At 58.1% G+C, this 13433-nt stretch overlaps 3 protein-coding genes across 5 annotated transcripts in view; 1 reads left to right on the top strand and 2 right to left on the bottom strand.

Annotated features, from left to right (window-relative positions):
• Window positions 1–212: 212 nt before the first annotated feature.
• Window positions 213–4172, bottom strand: C8H1orf226 (chromosome 8 C1orf226 homolog). The gene is given in 3 exon segments (XM_030495173.1): window positions 213–2373; window positions 2457–3287; window positions 3289–4172. Coding segments are annotated over 3 exon segments (1359 nt in total). The 5' UTR covers window positions 3324–4172; the 3' UTR covers window positions 213–1880.
• Window positions 3416–4762, top strand: SPATA46 (spermatogenesis associated 46). Its single transcript, XM_030495174.1, has 2 exons — window positions 3416–3521; window positions 4157–4762. The coding sequence occupies exons 1-2, from the start codon at window positions 3416–3418 to the stop codon at window positions 4636–4638; spliced, it is 588 nt and encodes a 195-aa protein (XP_030351034.1). The 3' UTR covers window positions 4639–4762.
• A 393-nt stretch (window positions 4763–5155) lies between these two features.
• NOS1AP (nitric oxide synthase 1 adaptor protein) overlaps window positions 5156–13433 on the bottom strand; it is a 39551-nt gene continuing 31273 nt past the window's right edge. For 2 of the 3 annotated variants that reach the window (XM_030495169.2, XM_030495170.2), the window contains exons 7-10: window positions 12807–12970; window positions 12111–12278; window positions 8786–8951; window positions 5156–8210 (exon numbers count right to left, since the gene is read on the bottom strand). In XM_030495169.2, the coding sequence (XP_030351029.1) occupies window positions 7807–8210; window positions 8786–8951; window positions 12111–12278; window positions 12807–12970 (902 nt within the window). In that variant the 3' untranslated portion in view covers window positions 5156–7806. The remainder of the gene's footprint in view (window positions 8211–8785; window positions 8952–12110; window positions 12279–12806; window positions 12971–13433) is intronic. The other variant, XM_030495171.2, reaches the window with a different exon arrangement.

Raw genomic sequence — 13433 nt, 5'->3', positions numbered from 1 at the left:
ACCCCATTGTCCTGTGCAATCACCCCAGCAAGCCTGGCGCTGGAGAGTGGCTTTCCCCAGCACCCCTCAGCATCACGGGGCTGCTGAGGCCACTGCCTCACTCCTCAGCTTTGCAGCCCCCATGCAGGTACACCCAGCAGGTCCCCAGGCTCATCAGGGGGCTTCGGGGCTATACCGCAGGTGGTCCCCTCCCATCAAAGGGCTGCTACGTGTCAGTGGGTAAAAAACGAACAAAGAAAATTTATTGTGCAATCTGCATCTTTTGTCTCAAACTACACAGACACCCTACACAAATTAAATAGAGAGACTGAACCAGCAGTGAGGTTCCCTTGTGATTGGCAGGGTTGGAAGATGCTGGTTCCTCAAAGAAGAGCTACAAGCCCTTGTTTCCATCTACATATACAATGCAGCGTAGACTTAGGCAGCATACACATATACATACTCATGTAGATTTCCGTTTGTGGGGTGGAATCAGCCACACACAGCATAATCGCATTATACACAGGGTATGTTATACCTTAGCACCGACCGCAGGCTGACCACAGGCTCTGTGCATCTCTGGCATATCCTTCATCTCCAGCAGGGCCTTCCCAAGGGATGAGAGCTGCAGAGCCCCAGTGCCGCCACAGCACACACCATGCCAACGGGCAAGAAGGCATGATGGCTGCTCCCAAAGCAAAGGGATCCATGTTCATGGCCTCCATCCTTCAGGAGGACCACAGAGTGGCTTTGGGTGGTGGAAGACATTTCTTCAGCACAACCATCCTGGCCCAAGAGGAGCTGTGAGCAGAGGTGCCCCATCCATGCGTCCTCCAGCTCAAATGTGGTCTTGGGAGCTTTTCCTCTCAAAACTACCTTTGTGGTGAGGATGCACATAAAAGCTCTAAGCAAAAACTGCCATCTCACAGCTGCTTCCTTGCACCAGCTCACAGGTCCACAGGCTGGCTAACCTCTCCTGTAATTCATGGGGAAACAATCATAGAGCAGTATCAGAGGACTTCCTGTGTCCCAGTCTCACAAAGACATCACCATCCCAAGAAATAAAGGAGAACTGTGGCTCTGGCCCACAGGGAGTGGGGCTGCCTGCCTGGGCAGGTCAGTCCCTTCCATGGTGGCTGAGGCGAGACCAGGAATCAAGCGGGAGCTGGAGGGGGGTCTCACAGGGAGCTCAGCTCTCAGCCAGAGCACAGTGGCCATCAGCCGTGCCCCCTAGGCGACCAGCCCTGCTCCCCACCAAAGCCCACGCTGTGAGTGGGTCCCCCAAGACTGGGGCTCAGATGCAGAGAGATGGCACTGGGCAGAATAATGCTGCAGGGTTGGCACCCAGAGAAGGTGCCATCCTGGCTTGCTGGCACTAGGCTCTAGGGGTGGGTAAGCCCCCTAGCACCGCAGGACAGGGTATCTCAGCAAGCACGGGGCATAAGCTGGGAAATCCTCCTGACCAGGGCAGCCAGCACAGTGTGGGTCCCTCACCCTGGCAGAGCAGGCAGGGTTGGGGGCAGACTTGTGCTTGTGCATCCATGCATGAGCATCCAGGCTGCTGAGTGATCCCAACCCTTGGTCCTCAGCCCAGCATGGCTCCTGGCTGCAGACAGGATGGAAGCACTGCGGCAGGACATGAGCTTTGCACTGACCAGGGCAAATAGCCCAGGATGGGGCTGCAGCAGCCATGGCAGGACAGGCTGTGTCTCTCCTGGGAATATGGGGAGAAGTGGGGTGTCCTGGCTCCCCATGCTGGGGCAGCAGGGGCTCCTGACACCCTGGGGATGCCCCCTCTCCAAAATAATGACCCCAAAGACACATGGGGTCAGCATGTGGCAGCAAGAGACATGCTTGGGAGAGCCAGCCCCCACAGTGCCCCTGCTGTGGCTCCCCCACTGCTACTCAAATGACAGTAAGTCAGGATGGGTCCCCTCTACCTCCCAGCCGGGGGTACATGTCTCCGGCCGCCCTGTGCTCCCCAGCGGCTCATGCTCCAGCCCTGGTCTCCGGGAGGGTTTCTCTGTGTGGGGTGAGGTCTCGGTGGCCCTCTCGCCTGCTCGCCGCTGGCTTTCCAGGTTACCCTTATGGATGAGGTCAGGCACAGGGAGAGCACCAGTGGGCTGGTCCCCACTGGGATCTGGGGTGCCCATCGTGCTGGGGACCCCAGGGCATTCTGGAGGGGATGGGTCCCTCATCCCCGGCTGCTCCCCTGAGGGGTCAGGGTGGGCTGTGGGGGGTTCAGGGGGCTTCTCCATGCTGCTCCTTGGGGTGGTCCCCACTGGCTGTGGTGCAATGAGCATGTCCTGTGGGGTCTTCAGGGCACGTGGTGTCCGCTTCTTGGTGACAGGGGGCGGGGGGTCCAACCGGGGAAAAGCATCCAGCCCCACAGCCCTGCAAGCACAGAGAAGTCACATACAGCCCCATGCTGAGGCCCCTCCAGCCTGTCCCAATGGCCCCATCAAGGGAACACTCACCCATCCTCGCTAGCTGGCTGTCCCGTGCCCAGAATGGCACCAGCGCTGGCATTCACCTCCATCACTCCCATGACGGGGAGGCCACCCGGCTCCTTGCGGCGCAGGAGATCATTCACCTTGGCCCCCATGGCCTTGCCCAGGTTGCGGAGGTGCTGGCTGCTGGCAGGGCGGGAGGGCTGCGGCAGGGCTGTGGCAGGGCCGTGCTGCGGCCGTGGGGTGGGTGCTGTGCTGGCGCTGGCATTCTCAAACATGCTCTGGTCCACTGGTGGGGGAAAGGGAACAGTGAGGGCTTGTGAGCCAGGCCGGAGAGGGGACCCTGGCAGGGACAACATGTCCAAGAGCTGCCCGCCAGCTCCCAACGCAGCAGCATGGGAGCAAATTCTGAGGGACAGGGAGGTTGCTTCTGAAGCCCCACAGAGGCTGTGGGCAGCCAGGCCATGCACTGAGGACAGCATGGGGCGCAACGAGGTAGCAGTGAGCCCAGGGCTCCACACCAGCACTGCCAACACACCAAGAGCATCTCTTACCTGACACTGGGCGACTTGGGAAGCAGATTGTAGAAAGAAAGAAAGAGGATTTACCAAGGGAATGGCAAGGGGACAGCGGGCTTGCCCCTTCCGCACTGCCAGTAAAGGTTTGCTGCTGACCCTTGCCCGGACCTGGCACGCTGCCTGCGGAGATGGGACCCACAGGAGGCCCTTGTCAGCCAGGCACCTGCAGAGCAGCAGGATGTTCCCTGGGAGCACCCACAGCCTGGGCACTGCACTGCCCACCCCTCTAGGCTCCCTCTCCAGCCCAGGCTGGCTGTCCGCTTGTGCTGGCCAAGCTCCCAAGATCCCAGGGCCTGAGCAGACTGCCCAGGAGCATCCTGCTGTGCACCGTCCCTTTGTGACATCAGCTGGATTACAGCATGGGTACCATGCTGCAGGAGCTACACCATCACCAGCTACACGAGGGTGATGGAGAGCTTTGGCCTGCCCACTGCTTCCATTAGGACCGTGCACTGTGGCACCAGGACAAAAAGCCCGGAGGCCCCATGCCGCTGTGGCCCTGCCAGCCTGCCAGGTGAGCGGGAGGGTGCAGGCAGCCAGCACTGCCTGTGGGGAGGGCTCCCCCTTGCACCTCCCGGGCACAGCCATGGCACCGCTCAGCCTCCTGTGGCACAGCGAGGGCCTGCAGGAGGGGTTAGGCTGGGCTTGTTCTCCTGCATGGGTGGGGAAAGGGGACCAGGTGACTGGAGCAGTGGGTGCTTTCTGAGGACCTGGTGGGGTTTTGCAGTTATACCACACCTCTGAACTACACTGGTTTCTCCTCCATGTCTTCCCAGCAGGAATCTTCAGAGTTGTGGGTGCTGCCCATGGGAGTGCCAGCTCAACCTCACCCATCACTGCCCTTGTGCCAGTGCAGCTCTCCATGGGATGGCTCCAGTGAGCTGCTGGGTGAACCTTGTGCAGTGCTGGTGCCTTGATGCCTGTCACCATACCTTGCCCATATCTACCCCTGCATCCCGTAGGGGAAGGGATGGTACCCTCCATGATGGGAGTCCATACTGGGACAGAAGCAGCCAACTCTGCATCCCATGGAAATAGAGAGGAACAGTGCAGTGCCCAACACTGCTCCCAGGCCTGTGGGGGGCCAGGCTTTTATAGGGATGCTTGACTCACCGCAGACCCTTTCCTCTACAGCCTGCGAGCCTGCAGCCCCACCAAGCAGCAAGCTCCCTGCCCACACCCGCACCATCTACCGGCCCTGGTTCTCGCCCTACAGCTACTTCATGTGCACCAAAGGAGACGCTCAGCAGCACCAGGACGGCCCCTTCTCCAGCCTGGCCACCAGCACCCAGGAGCGTGAGGAGCCTGATGACCTCTTGGAGATAGTCTGCTCCTCCTCTGACTCCTCAGATGAGACCCAGCTACCCAAGAGGGACAGGCTGCCCAGTAGCAGAGCCAGCATCACAGTCCAGGACATCCTTGCTGCTTCCCAGCAGCACCCAGTGTCTCAGAACGGCTACCAGTGCGTGTCATGTTGCTGCATGTTCCCCACGCTGTGGTCGATCAAGACCCACATCCAGAACAGCTCTCAGGAGGGCTACGGCTGTAAGGTGTACTACCGCAGGCTCAAGGCCCTGTGGGAGAAGGAGCGCATGCTGCAGGAGGCTGCAGCCCCCGGCGTGTCCATGTAGCCCCGCCAGCCGGGCTGCCGCCGCGGGAGGGCACTGCTCCTTCGCTCCTGTCAGCGGCAGAATAAATCGCTCCAGGAGCAGCCAGCCCTGCCTGCCTGCTGCTCTTCACTACACAATCCTTTAAGAGAGGCTTCCCGACTTTTCCTTCATCAGCAGCCAAAAAATCTCCCAAGCCCCTGAAAGCACTGCTTAGCATCTCTGCATGGAACTCTGCAGATGCTGGGAACCCCCTGGTATCCTCGAGCTGTTGGGTCAGCCCTGGGATGAGCCTGTGCTGTGCAGTGGCTGAAGGGGAAGACTGAAACCCCTCTGCTCCCAGCAGTGTCCGGGGCACCTCGCTCTCGCCAGCACCCTGTGGCTGGCACCACAAGCAAGAGTCCCACAACAGAGGAGGATGCTTAGTTTGGAGGTGTGCAAGGCAAAGGGACGCCACTGCTGGCGGTGGCTCCCAGCGTGGAGGGGGAGAGAAGTACAGAAAGAGAGAGAGTCAGTGAGAAGGAAGAGACAACAGAAAGCCTTGAGAAATAGAAAGATTTATTTAGCAAAAGCCAGTTGACTAATGACAACACCCAAGGGTTAAGTGCACTTACATTGCAGATTGGTCTCCCAGATAGATTGAGTCAACAGTTAGTAACACGACAGTTGTAGGAAAAGAAAGGACAAAAAATATAGCTTTAAATCCCCAGTTAAGGTCCATAGCAAAAGTGAGAGGCTAGAGAGCCATCTTGGAGGCAGCTCTTAGGAGGAGGATCATTTACACATGTACACCAGTGGTGCAGCAGGACGCTGGCAGGGTCCCACCCAGCTCCAGCAGCATTCGTCAGCCCATGGGGCACCCACCACCTTCTCCTGTGGACAGGGTGCTGGGCGGGAGCCTGAGCCCACAGCTGGTCCCAACGCTCCTCGCAGGGCACTGCCTGGGCTGCACGTGTGCAGCAGGGGTGGGCAGGAGTGGTGGCTCAGGGGCAGGGCTCAGCCCTGCCTGCTTTCTAACGCAGCCCAGCCTAGAAGAGACCCCCCACCTGCTGCTGCTCCTCCTGGGCTCTCCTTCCATCTGCCCTGTGCATATGGCCAAGTTCCTGCTGTCCCCCTCCCGCATGATCTGTCTGCCCACATGGAAAACCCTCTCTGAGCTCACCCATTCATCCCACCCTACCTGCGCCATGTCCTGTGCCTCCTGCCATCCCCACCTCTTCCTCCTGGTGGGACCAGCTTCCCGCCCCATGCCTTCATCGCCAGCTGCTGCGAGCTGGCAGTGGGACGTGGGGGTCCCCAGCAGAGGGGCTCGCACACAGCTATGCCCACAGCGGTGTGGGACAGGGCACACAGAGGTATTGGTGGCCAGAGGGCAGGGGCACCCCTGTCCCAAACAGCACCTGCTCCTAATCTGCTGCTGTGTCTGGTGCAGGGGCTTCCCTGGACACCAGGCCACTGCTGGGGACACCAAAACGTCCTCCTTCCCACTAGGACTCTCTAGCTCCTCAGAGCGTCCAGCCTCCTCCTGTGATGGAAGCTGCATAGCACAGCTTGTCCTGACCCTGGGAGTCTCACCCACACCTCATTCCTCATTAGCCCTCAGTCCCGAGGGGATTGGGGCAGAAAGAAGTGATGGACCTTCTTTAGCAGCCAGGAGGAGAGCAAGAGCTCGTGTCTGGGAGATCCTCAACTAGGGGTTAGTTGCAGGCAGATCTAGCAGAGATAGAGCTGGTGAAGACGAAAGCAGCAGGGAAGCAACAAAGTGAAGCAGAAGCAGATAGGAGGGCAGGTGGGGAGGAAGACAACTGTGCCAGTCCCCACCTCATCAAGTGTTTCCACAAGGAGCAGGGGTATGAACTCTGGTTCATACCCCTTTGGCTGCAGCCTCTTGGAAGCTGCAGCAGCAGACAGCTGATAAATGTGCTTCCAGAAAAGAAACACGCTCTGGATCCCTTGGAGGCCCCCAAGATGGCTCTCAGCCATGGGTGTCTTGGTATCTGGTGGGGGATCCTGAGATCTTGGGTTCACTTTTCCAGAGGGTGCAAACCAGAGGTGAAGAAGCCCCCTTGCAGACATCGGCAGTTCACGTCCCGTTGAGGGGTGGCAAGGGTGCCCATCCCTGCACACGGACGATGCCAACACTGCATCCCCCATCCCTGGTCCAGGGGCACGTGACTGCTTGGAAATGGGAGGGTTTGTCTATAAAGCAAAGCAGGGAGTTCGTGGTGAAGGGGGTGCAGGGAAGTGCTTGAAAATGTGACTTGAGAGCACCAGAAAGGCTTTGAAACCTGGCAGCCACGCCGAGGAGCCCAAGGACTGGACAATGAGGGGAAGGGCACTTGCACAGTCCTGTGCTGCATGCCCTGGCTCCCTGCTCCACACTGAGCTGTGCCTTCCTACCCGCTCCACAGACTGAGAGGAGTGGGCATTGCCTGCAGGCCCTCCACCTGCCTCAGGCAGGGACAAGCCCTGTCCTGAAAGCACAACAAACACGATCACCTGCCAGGAGCTGCCTGTACATGGCCACCCTGTGCAACCTCATCTCATTCCTTCAGCTTCTTCCCAGGCTTGTCCCCACTGTCACCCGCTGCCTCACCTCTGACTTGCTCACCCCTGCCGACAGTGCAACGTCACCAACCCTAACCACCATGCTAGCATGTACCTGGCCTCATCTCCCACCTTCTCCACCATGCAGAGAGCCAGACCACCTGCCAGTGGCTCTGTCCCTGCTCACTGCCCTCATGTTGTCTCCTTGGTCCCTCTTGTCCCCACTCACTGCCCCATGCCTGCTCTCTCATTCCCCCAGCAAAACTTTCATCTACTTTCCTGCTTCCCCACCAGCAGCAGTGGCTAACCCGGCAAGGAGTCCCTTGCTTCTGCCTGACCTTGAAATGCAGCCTGCGGGGGGACAGGGACCACAGGGAGCCCAAGCAGCTCAGCTCGCTGCCTGATGTGAAGTTGGGATGCTCCAGCTCAGCACACAAGCCCTTGCACACTGGAGCACAGCATGCCTGGTGCACCGCCTCAGCATGGCTCCATCCTCACCTCCACACACTCCTGGCTGTGTGCTGAAGCCTCGCACTCCCTCCTTTGCCCCTCTCCCTCTGGGATGTCCCGCTCCTGCCAGAGCCAGGGGGCTACGGCCAGGGTCCACCCCAGCTCCGGCAGGTCCGCACCACCTCCTGCTGACCCCTACACCGCAATCTCATCCTCCAGGCTGTCGCCCAGGTCCTGCCTGGTCTGGACGTGGAGCAGGCGTGGCGGTTCCTCCTGGGACCAGGAGTCACGCTCCTCGCTCTCGTCCGTGTTGGACTCGTACTCGGAGGCAATGCCCGACTCGCGGAACTTGATGAGCTCCAGGCTGCCCAGCGCTGGCTCCGGGGCAGGTGGCCCCGAGTCAGGCAGGAAGCGGTAGCACTCCAGCTTCACCAGACAGTCGTTCCTACCTATGGGGCTGCCCAGGGTGCTGGGGAAGCCTGAGCCAGAGCCCAGTGGCGGCGGGTGGGTGTCCTCAGGCTGTGGGGTGGTCGGGTCGCAGAGGACAGGGAGGACGTTTGAGCGGAAGGTGATCTCCAGCAGGCTGTCCTGGGAGCCCGCTGCAAGAGAAGAGCATGACTGAGAGGCAGGCAGTGCCACCCCAGCTTGCCTGGGCATCCCCCAGCCACCACAGCTGGCTGCAGACTGGCCAGAGGAAGATGGTCTGGGCTGTTTGGGTGTCAATCTCCCCACCACCACCATTTAGAGGGGCTCATTTGGTGTCACTGGTGCCAGGAGCTGCTGCTGGCCAACAAAGAGCCAGTTTTGCAGGATGAAAAGTTATGTCTCCCATCCAAGCTTCTGCAGGGAGCTGATGGCCATGTCTGCTGGAGAGGAAGGTCAAGGAGGGGCTCGTGGGCAGGTAAGGAACTGGCCTAGAGCATGCAGCCACTGGGGAAAGCAGACATACTGCTGATGGACATATGCAACTACCTGTCCATACAGCCCTCCCCAAGCCATTCACACGCTGCTTGCAAGCACCCTGCCACACACAAACAAGCCAGGCCAGAAGGGCACTTATATTGCCCTACACACCCACTGGTAAAGCACAAAAACCCCAAGAGAAACACCCACATGCATGTCCTCCACAGACCCAGCTAGCTGTGAGGGAAGAGGAAGGGGCAGGAGCGCTTACTGGTTGTGTTCCCCGCTAGCTTCAGCTCCAGCTCCTGCACCTGTTTGACCAGGAGCGAGATGTGCTGCAGCAAGTCCTTGTTCTGGAGCAGGAGCTGGTGCACACGAGCCTGGGCTTCCAGCCGCGCCGCTGCCTCTGCGGCCAGCTGGTCCTTCAGCAAGTGGACCTGTGTGACAGGAGAGAGCGGGTAAGCGTGTGGGTGATGCTGCTTAAGGGCTGAGAGCATCAACTCCGGCCAGCCCTGCTCGTCTACCAGGGCTCACCAGCATCCCACAGATAATCTGATGAAGAAGCCATTCCCTGTGGGTACCCACAGGTGTGATGTGGAGTGAGGCAGGTGGCAGTGTCACATCAGAGCACACGCAGCAAATCCAGCACATGGTCCCCTAGCCTCTCTCATGGAAAAGCCCAAGGCAAAGGGAGGTAGCAGTGACCAAACCGTTGGTCACACACGTGTGCCACAAATGCAGAAGGAAAGGCCAGCCCGGGAGGGAGCCAGATAGATGCAGAAGAAAAGACACACTCGAACAATTGGATAGTGCTGCCCATGCATGAGGGCACAGACATGTGCCATGGGCAGCCCTGTCCGAGTTGTCTTTCCAGGCAAGTTTCCCAGAGACAGGGTCCTGCCAGTGGCGTCTGTCACTAGCAGGAGCTGGAGCATCAGAGCTGCCCTGGAGCTGCAGATGGCTCTGGATGTGACAGGCATGACATGCCTGGAGCAACACAGATGGCAGAGTGCTGCTGAGACACAGTGGCTCCAGGGATGTGAGCTGGCTGCTCATTTTTGCCCTGGAAGCGATGCCTGGATGTTAGCCTGCAGGGAGTCCATTGGCAAGAAGCCCACTGATCTCAGCATAACTACCCACATGCAAGCAATCTATATCACCAGCACCATGTCCCAGGGAGGGTGGGATGCTGCTAGGTGAGACCAGCCAAGAGCCCTTGCCCAGGGGCAGCTTTTTGATCCGAGATTGTGCAAGGAGAGCCCCAGGATCGTACTCTGGGCAAGGGGACAGCAGTGCAGAGCCACAGCAGCTCAGCATCCCCTCCTGCCACCCACCCATGGCTCCTGCAAGTGCTCCTCTCTCCACCAAGGACTGAGCCAGCCAAAACTCGTGGGGAACCAGGAAAGCATGGATTTAAAAACAAGCAAACAAAAAAGCAAAACACACAAAAATACACCTCCAAACAAAAGAGACAGTTTTACCTTGGCCTAGAGAGTGACCTTGGGGAAGAAGGGGGGGCTCTCTGTAGCCTGCCAAAGCTGTGAGTTGCTGCTGCAGCTGCAGGGCCCCAAAAGCAGCACAGCTGGAGGCCACCTGCCCTCCTGGATGGGTACCAGCAGGCAGCGCCAGGTCTGCTTGCAGGCAGGTTCTGCCTGCTTTGTCCAAACACAGCCAGCAAGGCGGCAGGGCAGTGCCCCTGGCAGAGCACAGTTGAAGCACAGCGAGCTCAGGGGGTGGCAAGGGGCCAAGCAAGGTGCTGAGACCTGCAACTGTCCATGAAGCCAGACCAAGGGCAAGGGAGTGCAATACTTTATACACTGAGCAGGGAGTTTTGGTTTGCCTGTGGGCCTCCAGCCAGGTGAGACACCCCACACTACCGCTACAGTCACCTCCTCTTCCTGCCAGTGGTAGGGCAGTGGGGCACAGCAGTGCGGTGGGACAGGGACCCTCTGCCAAATGCTGGTGGGTGAAGCAGAGACCCTGAGCAGAGCTGGGATCGTGTTTAAATGCTAAGCGGGTGCCAAAGCTCGGTCCTGGCAGTGTCAGCCTGGAAGTCATCCTTCCTCACAGCCAGCAGCTGTCTCCACCCACAGCAGGGGCCAGGTGATGCTCAGGTGATGCCAGGGGAAGATGCCAGCAGAGCCCAAATGCCATGTCCCGTAGAGGGGCAGTGGCTCATGCCACCCTCCCCCTGGGGACAAGACCCAGGAAGGACTCCTGGCCTTAATTCAAGAGAAGGAACTTTCACAGGTGTCTGTACACACCTTGCAAAACCAAGTCTCTAGTCAATGAGGGAACAAAATGGCATTTCATCCTCAGCCAAGTAATTAGAGGCTGAGACAATTACAGGATGGTCCCTGTAGGACTAACCATAGATCCTGGTCAATGCAGTGGATCTCCCGGCTTTGTTAGTAAAGATTAAGCCTATGTCCTTCACCATGTGTTTAGAGACAAATTGACTCAGTACTTTTTGAGAGAAGATAACAAGTGCCATTAACAGAGGTGTTGATGTAACATATGCAGTCATCTGAAAGGCAGTTGACATGATAAGTCCCAATGTTTTCATTAATGAATTACAATGATACAAAATCACCATGGCGCACACACTGAATGGATTAGAGAGCAGCTAAGTGACAGCTCCTGGGACAAGAACCACCCTATGGTGGGCAGAAGTCCAAAGCAGGGTGCCAGCCCTTGGAGAGAGGGGGATGAGGCCAGTGGCTGCCATCCCAGGAGCCAGCCAAGAAATGGCGTTACATTATTTCAGATTTTTTTTGCCTGAAAGTAGGAAGAAAAAGAAATGACCATTGCAAGGCTGTGCAGGTATACAGACTGGGAACTGCTGAAGGTGATCAGCCCCTGCCACAAGGGACCTGGCGTTGCCTGGTGAGCTTTATCTGTAACAACACTATACTTGAATAGATATAAAGGATGCAGGTCCCCCTTCCAGAGGGGAAAGCAACTTCCCGAGCCTGTGACCCCAGCTCTCAGGGCAGCAGCTCAGCCAGAAGAACCAATACTGATTTTCTGATGTGAGAAAAGGAAAGCGTGGGACAGCGCAGAAAGGCTGCTGGAGCCGATTGCTCAGGACTGGAAGAAAGTCAAGCAATTGCAGAGAGCTCTGTGAGGGGTCAGGGAACAAGTAAAGCTGAGGTAACGAGTTCGATAAAGCAGCCAGAGCTGCTTAAATGAGAAATGCCTGCATAGAGAACGAGCTGCCAGCTGCACAGCCCAGGCAGCAGTTGGCCAGGGCTAATGCTGAGGCCAGGCACTGGCAAACAGACAGGGGCCAAAGGACCAAGCAAACTGGTGGCATACAGATCTAAGCACCTCATCTTCTGTGACAGGGCCAGGGCAAATTGCCACTCCTCCCCCACTGCTGCACAGCCCAGGAGCTGGTCCCTCCCCATTGCCTGTGCACCAGCTTCTCCCACCACCACCACCTGGGCTTCTCTGCCTGGAGGCAGCCTGCCCTCCCCATGGAGCTGCCTGTCTCCAATGCTACCTCCAGGCAGGGGATACTCTGTCAGCAACACGGAGCTTGGTAGCATGCCCCAGCCCTGCCGCTGCCCCCAGGAAAGAGGGGAGGGAAGAACCTGTGCCACAGCCACTTGTGTCTGTTGCTGCTGCTGCTGCAGGAGCTGCTGAAGGAGCTGCATCTGGTGGTGCGCAGAGAGGGGTGTTCCCAGGTCGGGCAGCTGGGCAGATGAGGGCAGCAGCATCTTGGGCGACGCTGTCAGAATATCTTCAGGGAGGAGGCAGCCCTGCAAAACACCAACATCCAAAGTACGATCCCGTGCCCCTCGCCATTGAGATCATCCAGGCACACACAGGCTGTAGCCCCTCAAAATACCCAGGAAAGAAGCTGCTGCATTCAAAGCAAATGCACGTTTTGCTGGCGGGTGCTGAAAAACTATGAAAATGGTATTTTTTCAGTTTTGACAACAGCCCAAATACTTTTGTAGAAAATTCCCGAAAAGGCTGACGTTTCTCATGGGAATTTCCACTATATCAAAAAAGTCTTTTTTTTTTTTTTTTATTTGGTGGAAAAAAATCCCTATCAGCTCTGCCCCAGACACTTTCCGTGTGGCTGCACATAGCTGAGCCTCAGCACAGTGCTCTCCAGGAGTGCTCCAGGCCCCAAGCCAAAGGGCAGCCCTGTGGCAGCAGACGGCTTTGATCTGGCAGCAGGGGAATGCTGCAGAATCCCTTCTGATCCCTGGGCTGCACATCAGAGCTGCAGCGCCGGGGCCGTGCCATGCCCTGAGAGTGGAAGGCGAGGACCCACGCACCTTAGCGTCAGCGTAGGCACTCGCCTCCTTGCCCACGGCGTCGAGGTCGGTCACGCCGCGGCTAAAGTCAAGGATGTCAGCTCCAGGCAGCGGGAGCTCCACGGCATCGATGTCCGTCTCCTCCGCCGAGGCGGATGCCCGCTCCACACCGGTGAGGCGACAGGCTGTGGGAGCAGCATCAGAGCAGAGCACAACCCGCTCAGAGTGAGAGCATGCTATGGTGTGCCCATGGTATGCTGAGTGATGCCCACCGGTTGGTCCCCAGTGCCCCCAGCCACCCACCCTCCAGCTCTGGGGGAAGCAGGTACAGAACAACACAGCTGTGCTTCCTGGATGGAAGCTTGCAGCCAAAACCACACCCAGCCCCAGCACACCAAACCTGGGGAGCAGCGGCCAAAACCCCTGATGTGGGACAAATGGGTCATCAAGAGCAGAAGACACATAGAAAGCTAAAGAAAGGTAAACAAGAGATTACGAGGGGAAAAAACCCAAACAAAACAAAAACAGATGCTCAGAAATCTCCAGGGAACTGCATATCACAGCCTGGACATTGTGTGGAGGAAAACCAAACAATGACCTGTCCAGAACAGCCCAATGCTTAGGTCATCACAACAGCACTGGCTGCAG

This window comes from Strigops habroptila, chromosome 8 (assembly GCF_004027225.2).
Source record: "Strigops habroptila isolate Jane chromosome 8, bStrHab1.2.pri, whole genome shotgun sequence".
Lineage (NCBI taxonomy): Eukaryota > Metazoa > Chordata > Aves > Psittaciformes > Psittacidae > Strigops > Strigops habroptila.
The sequence above is the reverse complement of the archived record's forward strand: the minus strand, read 5'-3'. Positions and strand labels throughout refer to the sequence as shown.